The 26,936-nt window shown below is 35.6% G+C and overlaps 1 protein-coding gene across 11 annotated transcripts in view; it reads right to left on the minus strand.

Annotated features, from left to right (window-relative positions):
- RAD51B (RAD51 paralog B) overlaps positions 1-26,936 on the minus strand; it is a 677,123-nt gene that overhangs the window by 629,394 nt on the left and 20,793 nt on the right. For all 11 annotated transcript variants that reach the window (XM_008700443.2, XM_008700473.2, XM_008700456.2 and 8 more), the window contains 3 exons: positions 18,635-18,771; positions 8,727-8,846; positions 7,494-7,677 (listed from right to left, as the gene is read on the minus strand). In XM_008700443.2, the coding sequence (XP_008698665.1) occupies positions 7,494-7,677; positions 8,727-8,846; positions 18,635-18,771 (441 nt within the window). The remainder of the gene's footprint in view (positions 1-7,493; positions 7,678-8,726; positions 8,847-18,634; positions 18,772-26,936) is intronic.

Genomic DNA, 26,936 nt, shown 5'->3' on the forward strand with positions numbered 1-26,936 from the left:
CTTTTAGGATTGTCTCTCTCCCTCTCCCTCTGCCCCTCCCACCCTCTCCCTCTCTTAAAAAATAAACAAAAAATAAGACAAGAACATAAACTGAAGCTTAAAATATAATGATATACTTTATTAGTGTCCCAAATATTGTGAAATCAATCTAATATTTCACAAACATCATAAAAGAGAAAGCTGTATAAGTCCTTAGTGTGATCAATCATAAAAAGCTTTAAAAAGATGTTAGTAAAACAAAATGTCAGAGAGGAAAATGGCCCTGCCTTGGTCTTCTGCAGCTCATACATGCTCTGGATATTCTCCTCAGTTACTACCTGAACATCTCAAAACTTTGAAAGAGGATCAAGTCACCCATAGCCACCAAATGTCAGAACTTTAACACCCTTGGGGGCCCTAAAAGTCCCTAAAATTTAGAATTTTATGTGCTATATACTACTCCTTCTTCATCCCATTAAAAAAAAGAAAGTTAGTGAAGAGTATATCCTATATAAACTACTCCAAAGAGCTCCTTTTTGTGACGTCCCACAAAGCTAATAAAATATCTAGATCTAAATCTCGATTGAGATCATATCTTGTTATACAACACTAATGAACAAAGAAAAAAAGAAGACCTTGAGAGAACAGTTTTTCTTCAACCCTGAGGGAGGACATTTCTTCTTACATGCTTACGAATAAATAAATCATCTCCAGAAAGAAGGCATGAATTTACAATACAAGTTACTGATTTAGCTTTTGAGGTTAAAGCTATCTGAACTCAAACTGAGACATTTCGGCTTTTTAGAAATTCACCTCTGCATTAAGGATTACTATATTTCCAGCAGTTGTTAATGTGCGGGCAGTGTTCACAAACTGTCCAAATATAATTAACTATAAAAGGTATTAGTTAAAAAAAAAAAAAAGGAAAAGGAAACATGTTTCAGAAAGAAGAATTAGCAAGAGGCTAAGGATCAGTTAGGTTATGTTTCTTACCTATAAGTCTTCAGCAACTTGCTCCTATAACTCAACTGGAAAAAACCTACAAAACTGATTTTGAGGCTAGTATAATACAACATGAAATAAAACTTCAACAACTTGATATTGGCCCATAAATTCTGAAGACACCAGCAATTTTTTAAAAGGAAGGCTATTAGGCCACAGCTTGAACAGCCGAAATAAAGTTAACTGATTAAACACACTTGGTAACTCTCTTTTCCTTGAGGTAACAGAAAGTTAAAATCAGAGAAGAAAGTTCTGAGTCATAAGAGATCTTCTAGCGTAAATGTTTCATTTGCTTTTTGTTGTTGTTTCTTGAGGAAAAAGTAACATATAATTTTAAAAACACACCCTGTTTGGGTGTACAGTTCTGAGTTTCAACAAACTCACACACTCATGTAGCCACACCACAATCAAGATATTGACCATTTCCATCATGCCAATAAGTTTCCTCATACCCACTTGTAATCAATCTCCTCACCTTCCCACCCTGAGCCCCTGAAACCACAAACCTGATTCTCACTTTCATAGCTTTGCCCTTTGCAGAATGTCATAAAACAAATCACATAAAATGTAGCCATTTGAGTCTGGCCTCTTTCATTTAATACAATGCATTTGAGACTCATCCCTGTTGTTTATATCAGTAGTTTGTTCTTTTTTATTGCTGAGTGGTATTCTGCTATATGAATATTCCATTACTTGAGTATGAATTTCTTTATCCATTCACCAGCTGATAAATATTCATGTTGTTTGTGCTGTTTGGTTATAGTGAATAAAAGTACTAAAAGCATTTTCATACAGATTTTTGCAGGAATATAATTTCTTTGCTTAAAAGAATACCTAGGTGAAAGACTGTTGGGTCACATAATTAAAATGTTTAACTTTGCAAAAAAACTGCCAAAGGGTTTTCCAGAGTGGCTACACCATTTAGCATCTCCATCAGCATGGATGAGAGTTGGAGCTCCTCTACACCCCCATCAGCATCTGGCATAGTCGGGGTTTTGATTTTTGTTTTTGAACCATTCCAATAGGTGTGTAGCAGTATTTCATTATGATTTTAATTTGCATTTCCCTAACAACTAATGATTGAGCATCTCTTCACGTGCTTATTTGCCATCTGTATATCTTCTTTGAAGTGTTTATTTACATCTTTTGCCCATTTAAAAAATTAGACTGAGTTTTCATGGTTCTTTATTATTCTAGTTACTAGTCCTTTAACATAGAAGTTATACAAATATTAACTGCCAGTCTGTGGCTTATCTCTTCATTTTCTTAAGAGTATCTGCAAAGAGTAGAAGTGTTAATATATTTTACAGTTCCTGTTCTTTGTATCATTAAGAAATCTTTGCCTTGCTCAAAGTGACAAAGATTTTCTCCTGAAGTTTTATAGTTTCAGGTTTTATGTTATCATGGATGATCCATTTGGAATTAGGTTTGTGCAATGGTGTGAAGAATTGGTCAAGGTTTGTTTTTTACAAACAGATATCCAATTGTTCTAGCCCCATTTGCTGAAAAACTATCGCTTTTCCGTTAAATTACCTTACCTTCTTTGTTCAAAATGAATTGACCATAATCTATTTATTTTCTGGACTCTCTATTCTGTTCCACTGATCTGGGAATCTACCCTATCACCAATGTAACACTGTCTTAATTACAGTGGCTTTATAGTAAGTCTTGAAGTCAGAGAGTGGAAGTCCTCTATATTCCCCTTTTTATAAATTGTTTTGGCTATTCTCAATCTTCTGCTTTTCCACATAAATTTCACAGTTGCCTTGTTGATTTCTACCAAAAAGCCTACTGGGATTTTGATTGGGATGTGTGTTAAATACACAGAGTCATTTGGAAAGAAACGACACCTTATCACTAAGTATTTCATGTTCTTGGCGCTCTTATGAAAGGTACAGCTTTTCAATTTCAATTTCCAATTGTTTTACTAGCATATAGAAAAACAAGTGATTTCTGTATAACCCACATCCTACAACCATGCTAAAATCACTTGTTAGATCTAGTAGCTTTCTTTTTTTGTGTAGAATCTTTCGGTTTTCTACTAAAATTATATGATCTATGAATAAAGACAGTCTTATTTCTTCTTTCCAAACTTGAATGTACTTAAATTATTTTTCTTGCCATATTATACTGGCTAGGATCTACAGTTCATTGCTGATTAGAAATGGTAAGATTGGGCTATCTTATCCTTTCTCCCAATCTTAAGAAGAAAGCTTGTGTCTTACCACTAAGTGTAATTTAAGTATGATGTTAGCTGAAGGTTTTTCTAGATGCCCTTTATCAAGTTAAGAAAGTTGCCTTCTACTCCTGCTTTGTTGAGAGTTTTCATCATGAATCGCTGATGAATTTTGTTGACTGGCTTTCTTTCCTACACTGAGATGATCCTTTTGTTTTTTTTAATATGTTGACGTGATGGATTTTATATTTTAATGTTGCATTCAAAATTTACCTTGCATTCCTGAAATAAGCTCCACTCAGTCCCTTCTTATTTATTGCTGGATTTAATTTGCTAATACTTTGTTAAGAATTTCTGTCTTTATGTTTATAATGGACATTAGTCTGTAGTTTTCTTGTAAATTTTCTGGAAGACTTGTATAGAATTGTTATTTCTCCTTTAAATGTCTGGTACATATTACCAGTAAAACCATTTGAAACTAGAGTTTTCTTTGTGAGATTTTTAACTACAAATTCAATTTTTTAACAGATATGGGATGATTTAAGTTATCTACTTCTTCTCAGTAAGTAGTTTGTGTCTTTCAAAGCATTTGTTCATTTCATCTCAGTTAACAAACTTAATGGAATAAAGCTATTCATAACATTCTCGTATTATCATTTAATGTCTATAGAATCTATAGGGATAGCCCCTCTCTCATTCCTGATATTACTATTTTGTTTTTTCTTTTTCTCTTGGTCAATCTGGGTAAAGTTTTATCAATTTTATTGGTCTTCTCAAAGAACTAGCATCTTATTTCATTGATTTTTTTTCCTCCATTGTTTTTGTTTTCAATTACACTGATTTCTGCTCTTTATTATTTCCTTCTGTCTGTTTATGTTGGGTTTAATTTGTTCTTCTTTTTCTATTTCTTACAAGCTTAGATTATTGATTTATAATCTTTCTATCTCATATAAGCATTTAATTGTATAAATTTCCCTGTAAGCACTGACTTAGCCATTTCACAAATTTTGAGATGTTGTATTTTCATTTTGATTTACTTGAAAATATCTTCTAAGTTCTCTTGTGATTTATTCTTTGACACATAGGTTATTTAGAACTGTTTTGCTTAATTACCAAATATTTGGGGATTTTCTAGATATGTTTGTATTAGTGATTTCTAATTTAATTCTTCTAGTGGGTCAAAAAACATACATTGTACCATTTCAACCTTTTAAATCTGTTGAGTTTTATTTTATGGCCCAGAGTACTGTCTATCTTGGTGAATATCTCATGTGTACTTGAAAGAAATGCATTTTGGGGCACCTGGGTGGCTCAGCCGTTAAGCATCTGCCTTCGGCTCAGGTCATGATCCCAGGGTCCTGGGATCAAGCCCCGCATCGGGCTCCCTGCTTGGCGGGAAGTCAGCTTCTCCCTCTCCCACTCCCCTTGCTTATGTTCCCTCTCTCGCTGTCTCTCTCTGTCGAATAAATAAATAAAATCTTAAAAAAAAAAAAAAAAAGAAATGCATTTTCTGCAAGCAGCAAGTGGAATGTTTTGTAAATGTCAATTAGATCAAGTTGGTTATGTTACTCAGGTCTTCTGACTTTCTAGATTTAATTTGCTAACATTTTGTCTATTTTATCAATCACTGAGAGAGAAGATTGAAATCTTCATGCATGCAGGCATCCTTGCATACATATACAATGTGACAATCAAAATTAAGTACCAATTATACTTTTAAACTTCTCCCCACTTATTAAAAGTATTGCATGTTCACTGAAAAGAAATTTTAAAATTCTATAAAGTACTCATCCCACCACCTAAGGTGATTTTACTCTTTACTCTTATTTGAATGAAATGATATCTAGAGTGTCAAAGTACCAGGCATGTTCCTGGCCCTATCCACCATCTTAGATCCACAGCCAGAGGGCAGGCTGGAATGCTTGGCTTCCTGCCCACTGCTCAGAGGCCATCAGACGTTCATTTATCGTAGTTCTACTAAACTGAAACAGAATCTTTTCTACTTCCTGACTTTCTGATACTATATAGATCTCTAAAGATTTTTCCAAGCTTAAGAATCTTAAGAATTCTTTTTCTTCCCATAAGATGCCACTGTAATCTGAGTACAGCTCCTATATGATAAGATATTCTGCTATCTAATATTGTATTTTATTACTATTAGAAATAATAAATAATATTAAAGATAGGATCAAAATAAGGCTGAAAGCAAATATTAAAAATTTAAGTGTAGTACCAATAATATAAGATTAACTCAAGTCCAAAGAGAAAAACAATATCTACAATTCATACATTTGAAAATATTTACTGAGTGCCTACTGTGTGTTAAGCACTGTTCCTGCTGCTGAGAATAAAGTAGTGAAGAAAGTAGGCAGTCCCCATGACCACTCTATGGGGTGGAGGAGACACACACACACTCAACATAAATATATAACATGCTAGAAGGTGAAAACTGTAATGAAGAAACATAAAGCATAATAAGGGAGATGGGGACGCAGGGAGTGTGGTTAATACTTATATGGTCAGGAAAGTCCTCATTAATAAGATGACAGGAGAGAAGAAATCATATGGATATTTAGAGGGGAAATATTCCAGACTGAGGAATAACAAACACTTCTTGAGGCGGGAATGTTTGTCAGAATGTTTGAGGAACTATAAAGAAGCACATGGTCTGTGATTTTGAAAGGGATAATAAATTAGATAGCAACATACTGTTTTCAGCTAGTTAGTTCCATGTGGAGTTGCCTATTCAAAGTACAGCTTAAAACTTAAAAGTTCATGATTTTTCATTTAAATGAGGTAATTAGGCTAAGAAAATTCCCACACTTCCTAAAGGAAGTATTTTTCAAAATCCTTCTAAAACCAATACTAACTTGTCACAAAAACCACGACCATCCTGTGTTACAGAAGTGCATATTATATTCTGCATTTATCTCTAAAGAGAAAAACAAAGGCAAAGAGAGAGAGATATGGAAATAGTAAGAACCTACTCTTTCAGAAGGCACTAATAAAAACAAAGAAAAGCAGAGCTCTTTTCTCACACAGGAAAATAAATTACTTCAGAAAAAAACTGAAAAACATGAGCCTACAATTACTGTTTAAAAGCAAATAAATACAACTTTTAAAAAGTGAATTTTCATATTTTACATAGGATTAAGTCAAGCAACCAGTATGAATTAATAAAATAAGTATACATACTTAAATTTTCCATTCAATCAAGTAACCCTAGAAAATATTTTTAAATTCCGTTGGCCAGGGAAAACATGGATTTGGATTTATCATTTTAACCAACTACAATAAAATTTAAAAGATGAGCGTCATCCGGGATAAACTTTACAGCCCTTGACTTACCAGGAATTACATCACATAATCCGAAATACGAATTAAAAAGCCATTAAGAAATGTAGAACTTTTTATATGCCACATTTTCTCCTTTGACTTCTTGCTTAGGTTTATAAATCTCAAAGGCTGTGTGGTAGTTTAAAATCTTGGTACACATTACAGAGACCCAAGCTTTTAATTTTCCAAACACGAATCTAAAAATTATAAAATCATAACTAAATCTTATCTCAGTTTAAGGAATTTTCTTAACTTCTGTTGAGATGATGTCCAGCTAAAATGGAAAAGCCTGACAATACTAAATGTTGCTGAGGCCGCAGAATAAGCAGAACTCTCCTATGCACTGTTAATGGGAAAGCAATCCGAACACACTTACACCTTGTAGCTTACCCACCACAAACCCTTGCAAGATACCTGCATCTTCAGATTTACTCATCACAATCCCCAGTATGGAAAGTGGGGTCAGTGGTAATCTCTCAAGGTCTCCATTACTATCACTCCCAATACTCTAAAATATGATAGTCAACCTCTGGCCATTTGGAGCAAACCAAATCCTACAAAGTACAAGACAGCACCAAACATAATAACATAATATCTAAATCTAAAATATTTATAAATCTGACAAATATTGCCATAAAAGAAACTACAGAAATAGACCTAGGCAATTTCATGTAGTTTTAGTAGTTAATATTTACCTTGGTGTGACAAAAGTAATACAAAACATACACACAGAGTCAACAATTAGATGGAGAAAAGGACTGACTATATAGGAACTTTTACAACCAACATTTAAAACTGCTCCAGACTCCAACTGTGAAAAAGATAATCTCAACAGATGACCAAACTTAAGAAGATATTTACTATACCAATTAGACCATGCTACCTTTTACACATCATCTGTTTTACATTTTTTTCTAATTATATTAGTTGATATTATAAGTCAGTGAACATAAAAGAAAACAAAGAAAAAGAAAAAAAGAGAGAAAAAGAAAAAACTTACTGGGATTGAAAATTCCTCAGCCAAATACTTCAAGGAGGCTGCTTCTCTTGCCAAGAACTTGTTTCTTTCTCTCGTGTTGCCCTGAAGTTGTGTATCAAACTCCTTTCTTACCACAGAAGCAACAGAGTCAATAATTACCAGTTTAACTCCCTTTGAAATAATTTCTTCTTCCAAAGAGTCAATCCTATAAAAGCAGAATTTGCAAAATAGTAAATTAAAGATATAATATAAAACAGGGTATTACAAAGATTAACCAACTTAAAAACAATGACAACAAATTGTTCTTCCCTAAGTTACAGTAATGATTGCAAATATTCAATATTCATAACTTATTTCTAGCTCTTCTATACATATAGCACCCTTTTGAAAATGCACCAAAATGCTTTCATTTAGTTTCACTCTCTGGTTCTCCTACGATACTGCTAATTTTAGGATAAAACTGCTTATCATAGCCCATCTCCAAAATGGCCCCATTTTACTCCCACCTTGTATTGACAGCCTTGTGCAGTCCCCTCCTACATTTACCAGGGTTGGTCTATATGACCAACAGCATATGACAAAATGATGGTATGGTACTTCTGAGAGTAAGTTATAAAAGACTACAGCTGCCATCTTGGGCTCTCTCTCACTTGCCCACTCTCTCAGATCACTCTCTCTGAGGAAGACAAGCTGCCATGTTGTTAACAGCCCTATGGAGAGGCCCACATGGTGAGGAACACAGGCCTCTGGCCAACAGCCAGCAAGGAACGGAGGCCTTCCAGCAATTACATGAGTGACCTTGGAATTCTCCAAGATTCTCCAGCCCCATTTGAACCTTGAGAAGACCACAGCCCTGGCCAATAGCTCGACTGCAACCTCTTCTGCAATCCCAAGCCAGAAACACTTAGCTAAATCACTTCCAGATACCTAAGCCTCTGCTACTACATGAGATAATACACGTTTGCTATTTTAAGCTCCTGAATTTTGGGGGTAACCTATTAATGGAACAATAGATAATTAATATACCACTTATATAATTAATTAAATCTAAAACATTTCACTCATTCAATACGTTTTCATTTTTAAAGAAATATTTCATCCAATAGGCTGTGGCAAAAAAAGAACACTGAAATAATTATTTCCCATAACCCTAATACATATGCAGAGACTTTTTTTTCACTCAGCTGAAAACATAAAAAACAAAAAATAAATCTTCGAAGTATTACTAAAATACCAAAATCTAAAGCAGCATACCTTCGCAGAACTTCATCACAGCTGAGTTCCCGATAAAGGTGAACCTTACTGCTTGTCAAAAGTAATTTTTCTTCAGTGTTAAAATATCTGGGAAAACGAGATTCTGCTATCTCAACCAGTCTGTAGTGAAGAAAAAATAGCACGAGTGAAAATAGTTAATAATATTTAAGGCCATAATGCTGAACTTCTAATGAATTTTATTTAGGAAACTCATAAGCCACATGTAACACTAGAACAAAAATAGAGCAGATATAAGCAAAATAAGCCTTCCTTTACAAGCACTAAAAGAGGTTAGCAGTCAGAGCATGACACCAGCAAGGGCTTTCAGATGTCATCTAAGGTTAAGTAAGCAACAATGTCTCTGAGGTTTATCTTTCTAGGAATAGATATGTTTTTTTAATAAGTGATAATTTGACTAGCAGCTATAAGATATGTTTAGTAAATAAGAAAAATTATTTCATCATCATGAATGAAAGAAATATATTTGAACAAATATATAATATCATTCTAACAATCAAGTATCAGTAAGTATCTCTGTCTCCGAACAGAAAAATATGCTTTCTCAATTAAAACTTAATATATACATAAAATAAATGCTATCTAATAGCTTCTTGGTAAACAGGAAATTATTTCCTAAACAAATGGATGTTGTCCAATATGTCCTTAGTAGAGAAAAAAGGATTTTCTACATTCTAAACTCAAAGCCAGATCTAACGCATGCACAGGCCAAGTGTAGGAGAGTGACAAGGCCAAAGAGATGCAAATATCATCATTAATAGCTTAAGACATAGAGCTCAGTACTAGAAATTTCAAATATTTCTGGTTAAAAATATAAAAGTGTAACTCTTTCACTATAACTGTCTCCTATTTAAAAATGATACTTTATCAGTCTGATACTTAACCATCCAAGGATGACTGGGAGGAAGGACTATAAATACACAAAAATCACCCTATACTTTATGTTCCATTTAAAGGTAAAAGTACAAAGAACAGTGTTTTCATTTCTAGATAGTTAATGAGTCCCAAGAAGAGACTGAGAACTTTAAAGAGATAAACAAAATAAATTCCTCACATATAATCAGAAATGAAAAAGAAAAATCTAAAATAGAGAAAGAGAGAAATAAAACTGGTTAATAATATTTTTAAAGTATATTTTGAACAATTTGAAAAAAAAGGCATCATTAGGTTGAACAGGAAAAGAAAAAATTACTTTACCAAAGGATGTATAAAGACTGAGAACAAAATGGATCAAATGAGCATTTAGGGGAAGTGCATGAGAGAGACACACAGGGTGGAATAAAGGAGGAAATGAGGTAAACAATGAAAGCAGGAAGAAATGAGATGACATTGGCACAGGCAGGACAGGCACATTTCAAGGATTTGAGGGAAATGGGTAAATTTCTTGATTAGGGCAACTGTTTGCTGAGTTTGGAGCTGGTTACAGAAGTCAGCTAAAAGCTCTGACTCTTGGGACCGATTTTTAATAAGATAGGTATGGCAACATCGGCCAGAAACATGGAAGTTTTTCATAATTGGATGCCCGGCTGATTAGGTACTGAGTACTCATCTCAATCAGTGAGTACCTAACTCATTGGCAACAACAACTAACAGACAATAATAATTTTCTGCCTTCAATACTAGGCTGAATTTCAACTGGTGCCTTGAGTGGTAAAAAGCTCTGGAACTTATGACTGCTCTCTCATTCCATTAAGGCCCCTCAGAAGGAAGGTGGTCATGTATGGACACAAAGTGACTGTATTCACAGTCACCATACGAAATAACTATATCAAACAGTTATTTACATACCAATATGCTATAATTTTCTATAATCAGTTTCTCCAAGTATTTTAATTTTAGAAAAGATATCTAAAAATATATATAAATCAAAAACCAAATACAAATGTAGTATCTATATGCCTCACATTAATTATAGCAATTTCTTGTGACAATCTTCATCACGAAGATCTTTCCTGGCTAGAGTAACAACAGAAAAGATCCTATCTTTTGCTCCCAGACATTAATTACATAAAGTTTGAAAGCAATGCCATCTAGTGGACATCTTTTTCATAAAAAGTATTCCTTTCAAGGACGCACTTAAGATTCATTCATTCAAAACATATTTATTGAGGGGCGCCTAGGTGGCTCAGTTGGTTAGGCATCCAATTCTTGGTTTTGGCTTGGGTCATGATCTCGCAGTTGTGGGATCAACCCCACGTCAGGCTCTATGCTCAATATAGAGTCTGCTTCAGATTCTCTCTCCTTCTCCCTCTCCCTCACTCTCTCTCAAATAAATAGATAAAATATATTTTTTAAATATATATTGAGGACCTACTATACGCCAGGCACCATTCTAGGTGCTAAGGATGTGACAATGGACAACAACAACAACAAAAACAAAAACAAAAAAAACTTCCTTCACGGAACTTACAGTTTACTGAGAGAGACAAACACACACATATTATATATCAGGTAATAAGTGCTCTAAAGAAAAATGAATCAGGATGAGGGAACAGATTGTGAAAGATGTAAGCAAGTTCTACTTCATGTAAAGTGGTCTGGGAAAGCCTCTTTAATAAGGTGAATTTGAACAATGGTTTAAGAGAGATGAGAAAATGAACCATTTGATATCCAGCGGAAGAGTGCATAGAAAAAGAGAACTATATATAACAAGGGCCTGGGGTGATCGAGGAATAATAAACAAGGAGGCTAACATAGTTGGAACACAGGAAACAAGAAGGAGAATAAAAGGAAATAAGGTCAAGGTGCCTGGGTGGCTCACATTGGTTAAGCATCTGCCTTCAGCTCAGGTCATGATCCCAGGGTCCTAGGATCAAGTCTTGCATCGGGCTCCCTGCTCAGCCGGTGAGCCTGCTTCTCCCTCTACATCTGCCTCTCCCCCTTGCTCGTGCTTCCTCTTTCTCTCTCTCAAATCTTTTGAAAAAATTAATTAATTAATTAATTAAAAAGGAAATAAGGTCAGAGGGCTAGCCAGGGGCCAGGATCACATAAGATCCTTAGGTCTGTGGTATTTTGTTTAGATATTATTTAGTAAAATAAGAAACCTGGAAGCAGAACTGACATGCTCTGACTTCTTTTTTGAGAGGGAAGAACAGCTTCTTCTTTTTTTTTTTTTTTTTTTTTTTTTTTTTTAAAGAATCACTCCATCAGATTTGGAAAAGAGGCAAAGAGGCTGTACCTGGGACATGGGTGAAAGCAAGACCAGCTAGTACAATAGTCCAGATAAGAGATGATGGTGACTTGACCGAGAAGAGCTCAACTGATTAGAAGTAAGTGAACTCAAGGTAAAGTTCAAAAGAGGAGCTGAAGGGATTTCTTGACTAATTGGATGAGCATCTGGAGGAATGGAATTACCACTCATTGAAGTGGAGAAGACTGGATTCGTTCCAGGTTTTTGTTATTAGTTCCCCCTGTTACTTCACAGCTCTTGTATAAAAGGAAAGTACATTAGTACATTACTGACCACATGACAACTTGAAACAAAACACATGCTTAACGTAAAAAAAAAAAAAAGTTTTCCAAAATTCTAGTTGAAATATGGCATCATAAATGTGCTGAAATAGAAGTTTATGGTTTCTCAAAGCTTCTTGTACATATGTAATATTTTCCTGTTCATTAATTCAGTATGTATTTGTTCAGCAGTGTGATATAAATACACAATATGAATCTATTACTCCTTTACAGATTCCAGAAAATTCCAAAGTTTTGTTTTTGTAGTAAGTACTTATGACTAATTTCATTTTCTATCTTAGAACCTCTTCAAGATCTCCCCACTAATTCACCTAGATTCACATAGGCAGCTAGACTCATAAGGCAGCTAAAATTAGACTAAGGTGAAACCTCCCCAGACTCATGAAACCGTCTTAAAAAATGTCTCCGCTATTGTTTGCCCCCCAAGTCAAACAACTTGGATTCATGCCAAGAAGCAAATAGGTAAATGGTCCTAAGACCACACTGGTAATTAACTTCCTAACAAGCCGAAGTCATGGCTAGCCACTAACATTAACAAAGTCATGCCTCCTCCTGATACACTGATCTCAGAGAGCAACGCTCTAGTTAGTCAGGTAGGAATTGGAGCGCACTGGCTGGGGGGGTACCTGGCACCTTGCAAGGCGACAGGCAGCTCCTCAGATCTAAGCTTGGCCACCGCTTCCACACAGAAAAATACAACATACACTTTTCCTTTGTACACAGAGCTATAATGATTACAATTTTACATGTTTGTGACTATTTAATGTCTTCCTCCCCTGTTGAACTACGTATTTCTTCCCAGTTTTCAGAGCTTTTCTGATTTCATGACAACTCAGGATTGTCCACTTCTACCTCCTAACTCCCCAATCCTATATTCCACTTCCCCAGGCCCCCACCTTCCAGAGTCCCGGGCCCCATCTCGTGTTTCAATCCCTCAGTTTGCCTCACACACATACGCACCTGCAGTTCTAAGACCCAATTTTATCTTCCTTTATCCATTTTATTCCCCCCAAAATGGTACTTTGAAAACCTCTATTACTATTTACCATCCGTCCTTTTTTATTCTTAATCTCTGGTTCCATCTTTTCTTAATTACCTCCAACAGGGATAATACAGTATTCACTCAATTCACAAATACTAGAATTCTCATGGTTGCCAAAATTTCTGCACAGGTCACTAGATTAATCTATTTATCCATATTCTTAAGGTATATATAAGCATAGAGTGTCTAAGACCATATCAGATCTTAAGCATAAGTCCCATAGGTTAAACAAATAAAAAGAGACTCTTCTGAATCAATCAGAAAGGAGGACCTAGAACTCTTCTTGCTTAGCATTCCCCTCTCCCCAAGGCAGTCCCTGAATACCTGAGGGTTTAGTACCAGACTCTACTATTATGTAATTATTAATCAGTTTGGAGATATAATCAGTCTAAGGTGAATAAGCATGCTTAACATACTATTTTAGATTACCTTCTCAAAGATTTGTAAAAATGAACTAGTGTACTACCTTAAAAAAAATACAACTAATTGGGGCACCTGGGTGGCACAGTTGGTTGAGTGACCAACTCTTGGTTTCTTTTGGCTCAGGTCATGATCTCAGGGTCGTGAAAACGAGCTCCGCCATGACAGACTCTGTACAGAGTCTGCTTGGGACTCTCTCTCCCTTTCCTTCTGCCCCTCCCCATTGTTCATGCACACACTCTCTCTCTCTCTCTCTAAAATAAATAATCTTTAAAAGTATATATATAACTAATCTTTCCAAACTGTTTTTAAGTACATCACCTGCAAGGTTTTCTTTTTTTTTTTTTTAATGCATTTTAAACTTAAGCAAGTTTTATTTACTCCTCCTTTGTTTTTTCCCTCCTTCTTGATAAAAAGGTATCTTGCAATTTATTATTAAAATTAAAAATTACAGGGGAGGGGGGTGGGGGAATGGGATAGACCGGTGATGGGTAGTAAGGAGGGCACATATTGCATGGTGCACTGGGTGTTATACACAACTAATGAATCAGCGAGCCTTACATCGAAAACCGGGGATGTACTGTATGGTGACTAACATAATATAATAAAAAATCATTATAAAAAAAAATAAAATAAAATAAAATAAATAAAATTAAAAATTACAATCATTTTCCACTTTCTGTCACTTACCCTAAATTCTCTATATGCAAATTGAGGTTTGTTTTTTTTTTTAAGAGAGCGAGAGGGAGACGGATGGGGGCGGGGAGGGTTAGAGGGAGAGAGAGAATCTTAAGCAGGCTCCATGCTCTGCGTGGAGCTCAATGTGGGGCTCAATCTCACGACCCTGAGATCATGACCTGAGCCAAAATCAAGGGTTGGACATTTAACCAACTGAGCTACTGAGGCGCCCCTTTATACAAATCCTTTAACCTTCCTCAGAATAATCCTTCAATTCACGTTCTCATTTGTACTGATCAGATAACATATTCCGCTTTGAGTTTCATTTTCATGCTTTTACCTCTTCTCTAAGTCCAGAAATGATCCCAGTGGTGACAGATGCTATTAATTACCTACCAATATCCACTCCCACATCTTCTTTACTTTGAGAACCCCAATTTTACTCAGGCAGCAATGTTAACCAGCCCCAGGAAACTCATCATGCTTATTATAACAATCTTTTCCCCCTCCTTTCCCCACCCTCCCTTGCATATAGGGGTGGTCCAGTGAGAAATCTGCAGGACAATTCCAGAGGAAAAAGAAAATCAACAGAGGGAAAGAGACAGCTATTCTGGGGAACACATATTTTCCTGATAAAACATATAGCTGGCCTTTTCCCTTCCCGCTGACTGGATAAGATGCCTAAAAATGCAGCAGCCCAACGTCTCCCTGTCATCACAGAGGGGCAGAATCAGTGCCCGCAACCACCTACTTACTGTTCTGTGGGTATTCAGTTACTTGCAGAAGAAAGCTTTCCTAACTGATTAACTAACCTTCCCCAATAAATCCAAATAGGGGTCAAGCAGTCCTGTAATAGCACAAATGAAATGGGACCAGGCAGTACAGAGCCAGCTGCACTCTCTGACCGGCCATGACCATCTCTCCAGAAGGAGGAGGAGGTGCTCCAGAAGGAAGACTGGTACTTTTTATTCCACCTGATCCTATCACCACACCTCAGAATGCAATCCATGTGGCAGCCAGATGACCATACTCTTCAAGCCTGTGGAGAACAGACTAGAAAAGTAAAAACAGTATAAATTTCAACCCCTATCCTCCAATGACCTTCATTAAGGCTCCTTGTGAATTATGAAACATAATTCCAGAGGCACCTGGCTGCCTCAGTCAGTAGAGCAAGCAACTCTTGATCTTGAGGTCGGGAGTTTGAGCCCCATGTTGGGTATAGAGATTACTTAAAAATAAAATCTAAAAAAAAAGAAAAGAAAAGAAAAGAAACAAACATAATTCCAATAAAGGGACTAAAATTTTACCTCATTTCCAACTTGTCTTTGGCTTGTCAGTTGAAGGCTAGTCACTGACATTTTGAAGAGTACCTTTCATTTGGACAACCTAAGTGAACTAATGTCTTGACCAGTGTTAGCATCAAATATATTTCAGTGTTCAGATTTCCAGTGGTCTCATGTATTTATGCTTTTGTTCTTTTTTACCATTTATTTGTTTAAGATCCAAATAAGTTCATCACACTGGAAATGACCAATACATCTTTTTCCCCAGCTTTATTGAGATATAACTGGCATATAACATTGTATAAGTTTAAGGTATACAATGTGATGAGAACAATATACCTTTCAAATCTCTTTTAATCCAAAGGTTCCTCCTCCAACCCCAACTCCAACAATCATTTGTTCTGTCATTTCCCACAGTTTGGATTTTGCTGACTGCATCTTTCTAGTGTAGTTTAACATGTTCCTCTCTTCTCTGTATATGTTGTAAACTGGTAGTTGGATCTGAAAGCTTGATCCCACTCAGGCTTGACTATTCTTCCATCAGGAGGTACCACAATGACTTGTTTTCTTTTTGTGATGCTAGTAGCCTTTTATGTTTATGAACTATTTTTACTTAATGACATTTCTGACACCAAGTATTTGGGTTTTCCATACCAAGCAATTCTTTAATTCCCTGTGGACACCAACTGGATATCAGACACTTAACTACCTGGAGTTAGCTCAGACTCCACAGTTTAAGGGCTCAGACTGTCCCCCCACATCTTGAAACACTAATCCCAAGTCCTGGACCTCTGGGACTACTACTAGTCCTACTACTTCTGACCAACTGGGCAACTACAAATCAGGAGTTCCCCCACCCCCTTCCTCGAGAGTTCAATAATTTTGCTAGAATGGTGCACAGAACTCAAGATGGCATTTTACTTACTATTACCAAGTTATTACAGAGAACAAAAGATACAACTCAGGAAAAGATCAGGGAGGGCTCCATGGCATACCACCCTCCCAGCACTTCGATGTGTTCACCAACCCAGAAGCTCTCCAAACCCTACCATTTAAAGATTTTTGGCAGGGCGGGTAGGGGGTGTTGGGTGGAGCTGAAAGTTCCCACTCTATAATCACATGATTGGCAACCAGCTCCCATCTGAAGCTATCCAGGGGGCCAAGAGTCATCTCATTAGCATAAACTCAGGTATGGTTGAAAGGGGCTGATTATGAATAACAAATGATGCTCCTGGAACCTCTATTAACTCAGGAAATTCCAAAGGTTTTAGAAGCCCTGTGGCCAAGAATGAGGACAAAGACAAAATATGGACTTCTTATTACATGCCAATATTCAATGCCTAGATCCATTAGATTGTTGGGGTTTGTAATTTGGTGATATTCTCTCATTCCTTCTTCATTTATTGCTGGAATACCCTTGTAAAAAGACCTATTTGTTACTCAGTAATATAGTTCATATAGAAAAAGAATAGATGTTTGATTTCCTTTTTTTTTAACTCATTTTCAAAATAATGAGTTGCATCTCCAAATTTTCCAATACTGATCAATTAGCTGCTTTCCATTTCTTTATAGTATAGACTCATGAATTTAAACATATTTCATGGGTTTTAATCTACTATCATTATTATCTTATTGGTGGTCAATTTGTATCATCTTTGGCCAGTGAGAGCCTGTACAGGTTGACTCCTGACTCCTAAGTAGTCTTTGATAGCTTCCTTGTCATCTAATATGATGTTTCAGACTCAACTTAAAAATTTCCTGCACCAGTGCCAGAAGCAGCCATTTCCCCAAAACCCTCATTCCTTTTGGTAGGAAATGGTATCTAGATTTCACAATTTGAGAGTAATGCCTGTCCATTCGTTTATCAAACATTTTCTGAGCAGTTAATACGCGTCAGTCACTAGACTTGGCTTTGAAGATACAAAGATATAACACAAACTCACAAAGCTGACAAACCTGTGGCACATACTTAGAACAGATAACCAAGCAATACAGAACAAAGCAAACAAACTCTAGGCAAAACAATCCATTTGGAACTTATCTGGTCAGGGAATAGACTTTGATCTAACTAGTATCCTTAGAGAGAAATAAGAAAGGGACATGATTCATAATGACACAGTTAAAGACAGACTCAAAGGACTATACCTATACTACACCTTGACTAAAAGAACAGAATTGAATCAGTCTCCAGACCTACAAGTACTCCTGCTCATGAAGGTTAATCAGAGCAGGGGAGGAGGGGGACCAGACTTACTTTCAGGTGTATAGAATTACCCAAATAACCAAATGCCTCTCATAGAATGCTAAAAGTTTCTTCCAGACTAAGGAAATCTTTCCTTTCCAAGCATAGATACACTTACTATCAGTGTGTTTCTTATATCGAATACCATACTATTGCAAAGATTAAAATGAAATACTTCTCAATCAAAATGTATTTTGAAATTTGCAACTTTTCCATTCACTAATATTTTACTTCTAACTAAAAATTAGTTACAAAGCACCTTACCTTTGGTCTTTTCTATTAATTTCCCCTCTTCTCCATTTCCACTTACATCCCTGCCTGTTTCTTAAACTTATTTCTCCCTGGGGCGCCTGGGTGGCACAGCGGTTAAGCGTCTGCCTTCGGCTCAGGGCGTGATCCCGGCGTTATGGGATCGAGCCCCACATCAGGCTCCTGTGCTGGGAGCCTGCTTCTTCCTCTAAAAAAAAAAAAAAAAGAACATGTATCCCCTTAAAAAAAAAAAACTTATTTCTGCCTGACTTTCTGCAAAACACAGCTTATCCAGCAACCTTACTTAAACCAATGATGAAGGGATAGAAAAGACAAAAAGAAGCTGCTTCCTCTGTTAATCTCAAATGGAAATTCATTTAAAACAGTATCTAGCATTCTGCATTCTCTCAAAGAAAAGTTAAATCTTAAAATGTTTGAAAATGTTACATGCTATAAATAAGTTACAAAATTAAACATTACAACGGAAAAGAATAAAATCTCCCACCTTTCAGCACTAAATGCTGACTCTGTGTCGATGTACACAACAGCTCCTTCTAATCCTCCCATGTTGGTGGGTAACGTGGCCAAAATGCTCATCATTATACAAAACTGAGTTTTTCCACAACCTGGTGGGCCTGTAATCTTAAAAAAAAAAAGAAAAGAAAATCATTTATATAAACATCACAAGCTAGTCAAAGCAAAATCCTTTTAAGAACTTGCCACTTGCACAGTCCCATTAACCTGGGTTCCTGGAGTTCCTTAATGTTCTTAACAATTCCTTAGAACATTCTAATACATCTTAGTCTGGGTTGGTACTAGTTAGATACCATCCTTGGGAAAAATGAGAAAATAGTCACTCAAATCACGCTCTGTGTTCTGTAGTTCAAATGAAAAGCTTTGGTTGAGAGAGGCTGGAGGGTGCATTTATACATTCAGAACTGGGAGTTCTAGATCTTTTCCTCATTAAGACATTTATAGAAGGAACTAGAAAATATTTAAGAGGCTTTAATAACTGGTTTAGCATTTCTTATGAATTGGCCTTTTAGAACAATTTTGTACGAGTCCCCTAAAAAGCTGCTTTGATCTTTATTGTAAACAATAAAGAATTTAGGGGTGAAGACTACTAATGTATACAATTTATTTTCAAATGCTTCAGAAAAAAAAAGGCATGTACACACATACACACATGTGTGTACAGAGAAAGATTAAACAAATGTAACAAAACTCAACAATCATTGAATCTAGGTGATTCATACTTTGAAGTGTGTTTTGAAATTTTAGTTGGTGAAAGCTATTCTGAGATTATAAAATTTGAAATCAAGATGCTTGAGAGGGGAAAAAATAGGAAATTCTCAAGCCCAGTTAGAAGTAGTTAATAAAAATTAATTTGAAAATGCTAAATATATATATATATCCCCTCTAAACATATGCTATTTATCACATTGGCTGTGGCATCCAAATTTTAAGAACCAAAACGCTATCCCTTTTGTGAAAATAACACTAGTAATTTTAACACAATTTTTCACAAAGGAAGGGAAAGAAGAAGAGGGAAGGAGGAGAGAAAAAAATCTCAGGGAGAGATGAAAAAGTCTGAGCTAAGACTGAGACAGACTATAAATATTTGAATAAACTGTCTCAGATACATCATGAAATAGGGAGAAATAAGAAGGGATGACCCATGAGTCTCCATCACTTATACCAGTGGTTCTCAAACTTAAGTGAGCACTGGAATCGCCTGGCAAGCTTATTAACCGACATCTCTGGTTCAGTAGGTCTGGGATGTGGCCTGAGAATTTACATTTCTAATAAATTCCTAGGTGATGCTTACGCTGTTGTAGACTTTTGAGAACCACAGTCTTAAAATTTAGACTAAAGCTAACCTTCATTTATCAAGGCTCAACATTAAAAAACAAAACAAGTTAGAAACTATGTGCCGATTTATTATAATCTCTAAACAGTGATTTAGATTTTCAGAATAAATTGTTGCTACCAATAAAAGTTTGCCAGATCATGAGTAATCAGTGAAAAGGGGTCTCCAATCTTTTTTGATTACATAGTCCGACCAACCAAACACAGACAAAATTTAGTATAGTCTTCCAATGTATGCATATTTATTATATACATACTATTTTACTAATACATTCTATATAATATAAAGCATACATAAAATGGAGATTAAAAAATTAAAAATAAGCATTTTAAAATAGTTCCATATCTTATTGATTTTTTTTAAAGATTTTATTTATCTATTTGAGAGAGAGAGTGCACACGTGCACAAACGGGGAGGGGCTAAGGTAGAGGGAGAAGGAGACTCCCTGCTGACCAGGGAGCCCAACGGGAGGCTCCATCCCAGAGCCCTGAGATCATGACCTGAGCTGAAGGCAGAAACTTAACTGACTGAGCCACCCAGGTGCCCCTCATATCTTATTAGTTGTACAAATCTTTTTTTTTTAAAAGATTTATTTATTTGAGAGACAGTGTGAGCCGGGGCAAGGGGGAGAGGTGAAGGGAGAGACAGAATCTCACACAGATTCCCACCAAGCAGGGAGCCCAAAACAGGGCTCAATCCCACCACCCTGAGATCATGACCTAAGCCAAGAGTCAGACACTTAACCATCTGAACCACCCAGGTGCCCCCAGATCTTTCAGTTCTCATAAAAACTTAACACTTTCAGTGAAGCAATGATAATAATGAAAATAACAAATGAAATTATATTATTATTTAAGTATTTTGTCATTCAGTGATTGAAATATCAGGTCCTAAGTTCCACATATTTCAGTATTTACATGCAATGGCTGTGTAGTTGAGAAAAGGATATCTGCAAAAATGCAAGGACTGAAATTTTTAAAATACATCACTCATACTTACTATTTTCATTTTTCAGTAACTTCCATCATAGCAAAAGTTTTTGTTGAACTTTGGCTAACAAATTTCCATCTTTCCTCGTGTCAATCAATTGTTCTTACAACATAATCAAAAAAGATACTGCATTTTAAGATTTTTAACAATTGGTTTAAAAATAAAAACTCTTTATTTGGAAGATTTTTCAACAGTATAGCAAATATTGTTACAAGGTTTTTAAAGTGTGCAGATAACAAAGTTTTCACAAGACATACTTACCTTTGACGACAAAAACAACATTATAAAAGAAACATTTCCAAGCAATGATTTTTAAAACACTCTGTATTTTAATCTGTCTTCAAAAAGGCAATGACTTTCTCACTCATTGTTAAAACATTACCTTTACTTTAAAGGGATGTTGTCAGAATAAACCACTGATTTGAGTGGTTGGTTAATTTTTAATTTTATATGAAGCATATTACATAGCCACTTCTCATATAAAAAAGGTCAGCAAATTTGACATATCTTTTCACTTAAAAACATGTTTCACCCATCCTTAATGGGTGGAATTCAACAGCCCTTTTACAATCTTTGCTGTGAGATCACCAAAGAAGCCCTTGAGATTCAAATGATTTTCATGGTCAGTCCCCATCTCATTACAGAGTGCTATAGAGATTCCACACTTCACTAGTCAGGTTTTTATAAAAATTAACAACACTAATACCATCCTGAAGCACTCTCCACACAACTGACATCAACTTCTGTGTTGCTACCGATTGCCTAAGGATGATGCAACAGAAAAGTTCAAAGAATCTTACAGAGAACGTCTGTCCATATACCTACCACTTACTTAACCATTTTTACTATTACTGTGAGTAGACTAATCTATCCAACAACCCATCCCTCTATCCATTCATCGGTCTATCTCAGGTTTGGTTTGGTTTTGTTTTTTAAAGATTTTATTTTTAAGTAATCCCTATACCCAATGTGGGGCTCAAACGTACAGCCCCGAGATCAAAAGTGGCATGCTCCACCCACTGAGCCAGCTTCAGTCTCAGGTTTTTTTAAAACATTTTAAAGTAAGTCAGAGACATCAATATGCTTTCCCTTAACAATTCAGCATGTATATCATTAACATGAGTTTAATATGTATGATTCTTTTCTTTTGTAACGTAAATTTTACATACAGTGAAATGCATAATCTTAAATTTACCATTTGATGAGTTCCAACAAATGTATACATATATGCAATCTAAATCCCTCTGAGTCAGAACATTACCATTACCCCAGGCAATTCCCTCATAAACATTGTTTTATGTTCAAGAGATTATTTATATTCAAGAAATCATATAAACACCATATTCAGGAAGCTTACTGGGGAGAATACATCTTCTCTAATTCATCTTCAGTTTAATGGCACACACAAAAAATTTAGTTCTTCCTGTATTTCATTACTGAAACAAAATCTAGCTAAGATGATAATCTGGGTCATGGTAGAAACTTCTGTACTTTATACAGCATCTTTCCACATTGAATAATCTGTTTTAATTCTTAATGCTCCAAATCAACTCTAATCATTTCTACATAACTTCTGACAGTATCTGTTCACAAAAGAATCCATTTAAGTTGTTGCCAAATTGTTTTCTATGTTTTATTTCGTTCATTTTACCGCAACAGGAAGAATAAGTGTGTCCTAATGTTATTAATCATGTATTACATTTGGCCTTTTACTATTAAGAAAATTCAAAAGAGGCTTTTAAATATCTATCATTAATTTTAGCGATATTTTTCTAGATACTGAATTATGTATCACATGACTTTCAATGTCACTAAAAACATACGGAAGTTTGTCTTCCTATCCCTTGTGTTTCTTCTTTTTTTTTTTTTTTTTAAGATTTTACTTATTTATTGGAGAGAAAGAGAGAGAACAAGCAAGAGAGAGAAAGCATGTGAGTAGGGGCAGAAGCAAAAGGAGAGGGATAAGCAGACTCCATGCTGAGTGTGGAGCCTGACATGGAGCTTGATTCCACAACCCCAAGATCATGACCTGAGCTGAAATCAAGAGCCAGACGCTCGGCCAACTGAACCACCAAGGTGCCCCTATCCTGCATGTTTCTTAATTATGATGGCTGCCTATGGCTGCCTACTATCATTACTCAGCATTTCAAGGGACAAAAAAACAGCAAAAGTTTCATTATAAATGATAATGGATATAATTCCATATATCAAATTGTGTCTAGAATTTCAAAATTTTTTGGATGTCTTCTCAGATGGAATTAGATTGTCACGGATTTACTTCATTAGTCAGGGGAGATTCATCAGCTGACTTGTCTATGCATGTGGTTCACTTCTAGCACATTATTAGTATGGATTCCAATATACAGTTTCTTTGCAGGAATCTTTTTTGCCATTTGTTTTGTGAGATTTGGTTTAGTTAAATCCAAAATCCATCTAACTAGGTATTTAGAACTACAATTCATCCCAGTATGCTGAAAATAAAGGTACACCAAGGTGCCTCTGTCAACTTTCTGTATCATTTCCTCATGGACTATACCTGACACATGACAGTCTGATATACAGACCAAGTGAGGACGCCAGTGTCAATCTATATATTAAATACTCATTAAGGTTTATTTCATTTTTTAGGTTGAAATAGCAATAAAAGTTCTAATTTTTTTTCCCACAACCTAATAGACCATCTTACATATTCTGCTTTGGAAACCGCTAGTTTTAAAGCGTCCCAAACACTCTTTTATCATTATCAAAGACAGCATGGTTCAGGTTAATTATCAGAAATCAGAGGAAAGGTAACTTTTGTCAGTAAAAGTTGGAAGTGGATCTAGAAAATGAAAAATGGTTACTCTTCAGGGTGCTAACTAATGGGAAGAACAAAGGACTGCCTTTCTATACATACTATGTATATGCAAGGTTTTAAATATGTTCTAAGATTTAATGAGCTTAAACCCCTTAAATGCTTTGTGATTTTTAGTGGAAAAGTAAAATAAGCTATTGTTTTAATTAAAATGATACATATGAAAACATTCAGTAACATATCAAGTCCCATGAAAATGTAAGGTGTTCTCTTATTATTCCATCTTTAAAGAAAACATTTAAAAATCTGAAAACTTGAACAAGTATAACTGGCATTTTTTCTACTTCATTATTTTCACATACTATTCAGTATAGTCTAGGGAAAAGTAGAACATTATGTGAATACCATTTTAAGATTTCTGGGTTTGTTTTGTTTTTACTTTGCATTCAAAGTTCAATAATTACATTAATTTAAGCTCTAATAACTAATTTCTAATTCTTTGGCAATCTCAGATCCTCTTCATACATTTTTCACTCTCTTCCTAGACTCAAAGAAAGTTATGCTGTATGCAATTCTGATGGGCTGACTGGAGTTAAATTTCATTATTTTTTCAGGTTTACTTACTGGGTTAAAACATTTCAACATTAATAATTTTTAGCTTCAGATAGTTTAGCTCTGAATTCTACCAGCCAAACCACAAAATTTCAAGTTGTGTTCAGTTCCCAGGTTCAGCTCCAATGGTGGTTATAAAGAGAGAACATGCCAAACCAGAATAGTCTCAGTTAGTTGCTTCTTGGAAACTCAGAGTGAATACAACATTTACACACAGAAGACACCAGTAAAATACAATCAGCTTCATATAGTTTAGATTCTGGGCTTCAACCCTGCCTGAGAAATAAAAGAACTGAAAGAAAATAACCAGTGGTTATCAACAAGGAAGCAAATATTAATAATTAGTTTAAAGGAGAAAAAGAATTATTCCCAAGAAAATAAAGTCTAATTGTACTGAAATAAAAATGAAGCCTAGTCATTTTAACCTTTAGAGAGAATGAATGGTTGAGATGAATGTGAAACCTGGACCTGTTAGGACCTAAAACAAAGTTAACTCTCCTCTCACTCAAGATGGGGGCAACAGGATGGGCCATCTGCCAAACCAATACTTCACCCGAGAAAATTTAAAGACTGCCTGGTTCTGACCTGAGAAAAGAGCTTTGGAAACTTCATATCTTTTTTTTTAATGACACCCCTCACCCATCATTTGTCTCCATTTGCTCTACAATTATGTAGAAATATGATTAGGCCTTCAGACCTATAGAATTCATTTGAAAAATAATTAATTCTCAAAACCCTAAAACAAACAAAATCTCAATCTCAGAAAGGCCAGGTAGCACTTTGCCTTGTGAAAAAAAAACTGTGATCTTAAATTACTTTACATCAGCATGTGGAAGATTTTATACCTTGGATTTTCTCCACCACTCCCTCTTATTTCATATTAACAACTGCTATCTTTCAAGTACATGGGAAGAGATGAAAAAGGAGAAGGGAGGGGAACAGAGCAGAAAAACACAAGAGGACATGGAAATGACAAGTACCCCAAGCTTCACAGTTAAAAAAAAAATAAAAATCAAACTATCAAGCGACATAACCATTCATTTAACAATCATATAACATGTGCCATATAAAAGATTCTATGAAATCTTTATGGAGAAAGATGTTTATTTCTAAACCAGGAAGTGAGTGAAGAATTAGGAACAATGATCCAATCAACCACATCTGCTAAACTCCTGTATTAGGACACAGACCTAGTTATCTTGCCTTTCAAAACAGTGGGCAGGATAAACAAACCATGTCAGCGGATTACAGTCAAGGAACGCTAATTAGAAATTTCTCCCTACTAATCCTACTGCCGTTGTTACACATGGAGCACACCTTAACCTGACTATATTTTGAAGGAGATGAGACCCATCTTGGCCAACCTACACACCCATGAGCAAGAAAAATAAATGTTTGCTGCTGTTGTAAGCAGTGTAAGCAGCCAAAATTGACTAATAAGTATTTCTGTCTTGCACTTCACTGTTTATGCATTTCTATCACATGCCTGGCCCTTGTAGGCATTTAAGTTTACAACACTGCCGCCTTCTTAGCTCCTGTGATCTTACAGTCCACAGCGAACCTTGCCAATAAGAAAGAAAAAGAACTGTATATTTAACTGTTCTGAGGAAAAATTAGGATGCCAAAATAGGACTCTGACATCCTGCTCCTACCTTTTTGGGATAGAAGAATAGTCACTTTCAAAGCAAAACTGACCCACTCAAGGAGGACACCTGGTCTCCTTAAATCATGAACAAAGCATAGAAATGAGTCAGGAAATACAAATAATATAAAAATGTGCTACGTCCTTTCTTAGTATTTGGAGCAAGGATCTGGGTATAATCATCCCTCTTAAATGCTGTGAAGACTTGGCAGTGTTTCATAGGTTTACTCTTCCAGAGGTACTCTTGAACAAAGATATGCAGATCTTATATCCCTTTTTGTTGACATGAGTTTGGACCAGTTCTCTAGTCCAGTAACCTCAGGATTATAATATGAAATTTTGGCGATCCCTTTAAATACAACCTTAATTTTACCAAATCACATTAGCATCTTTAGTTTACATTCTCAGCAGGGGTGATCTTCACCCCAAGGGTGAAACCTGGTTTTGATGGGGGGGGGGTAGATTTTACTCTTTTTCTATCTAAAACACAGATATACAGACAGTACATAAACAGGTATATAGTGTATCTGTAGTATTAAAATCTCATGGGGAGGGAGGACTTCATTAGAAAAAAAAAAAAAATGTCCAAAAAGTTCCTAAAGGGAGAAAATGAAAACAGGATTGAGGAACACTGATTTAATTTACATGATCCCCTATGAGAAGGCTACCATGTGGTTTGACCTCTACATAATGTAAACTTTTAAATTTTAAATTTCAAACATATCTTTACTACCAATCATCAGTAATAACAGATGCAGAATTATCTGCTTAGATATTCCTCAAGTAAGGAATTTGATGTTCTCAGGGAATGGGACCAAGCCCTCTAGTTCAATTTCATCTGTGATTCCGCAGAGGCGGTTTCTCTTTGATTTTCCCCTCTGCTGCTTCTGCTTTCGGCA

This window comes from Ursus maritimus, unplaced genomic scaffold (assembly GCF_017311325.1).
Source record: "Ursus maritimus isolate PB19 unplaced genomic scaffold, ASM1731132v1 scaffold_25, whole genome shotgun sequence".
Lineage (NCBI taxonomy): Eukaryota > Metazoa > Chordata > Mammalia > Carnivora > Ursidae > Ursus > Ursus maritimus.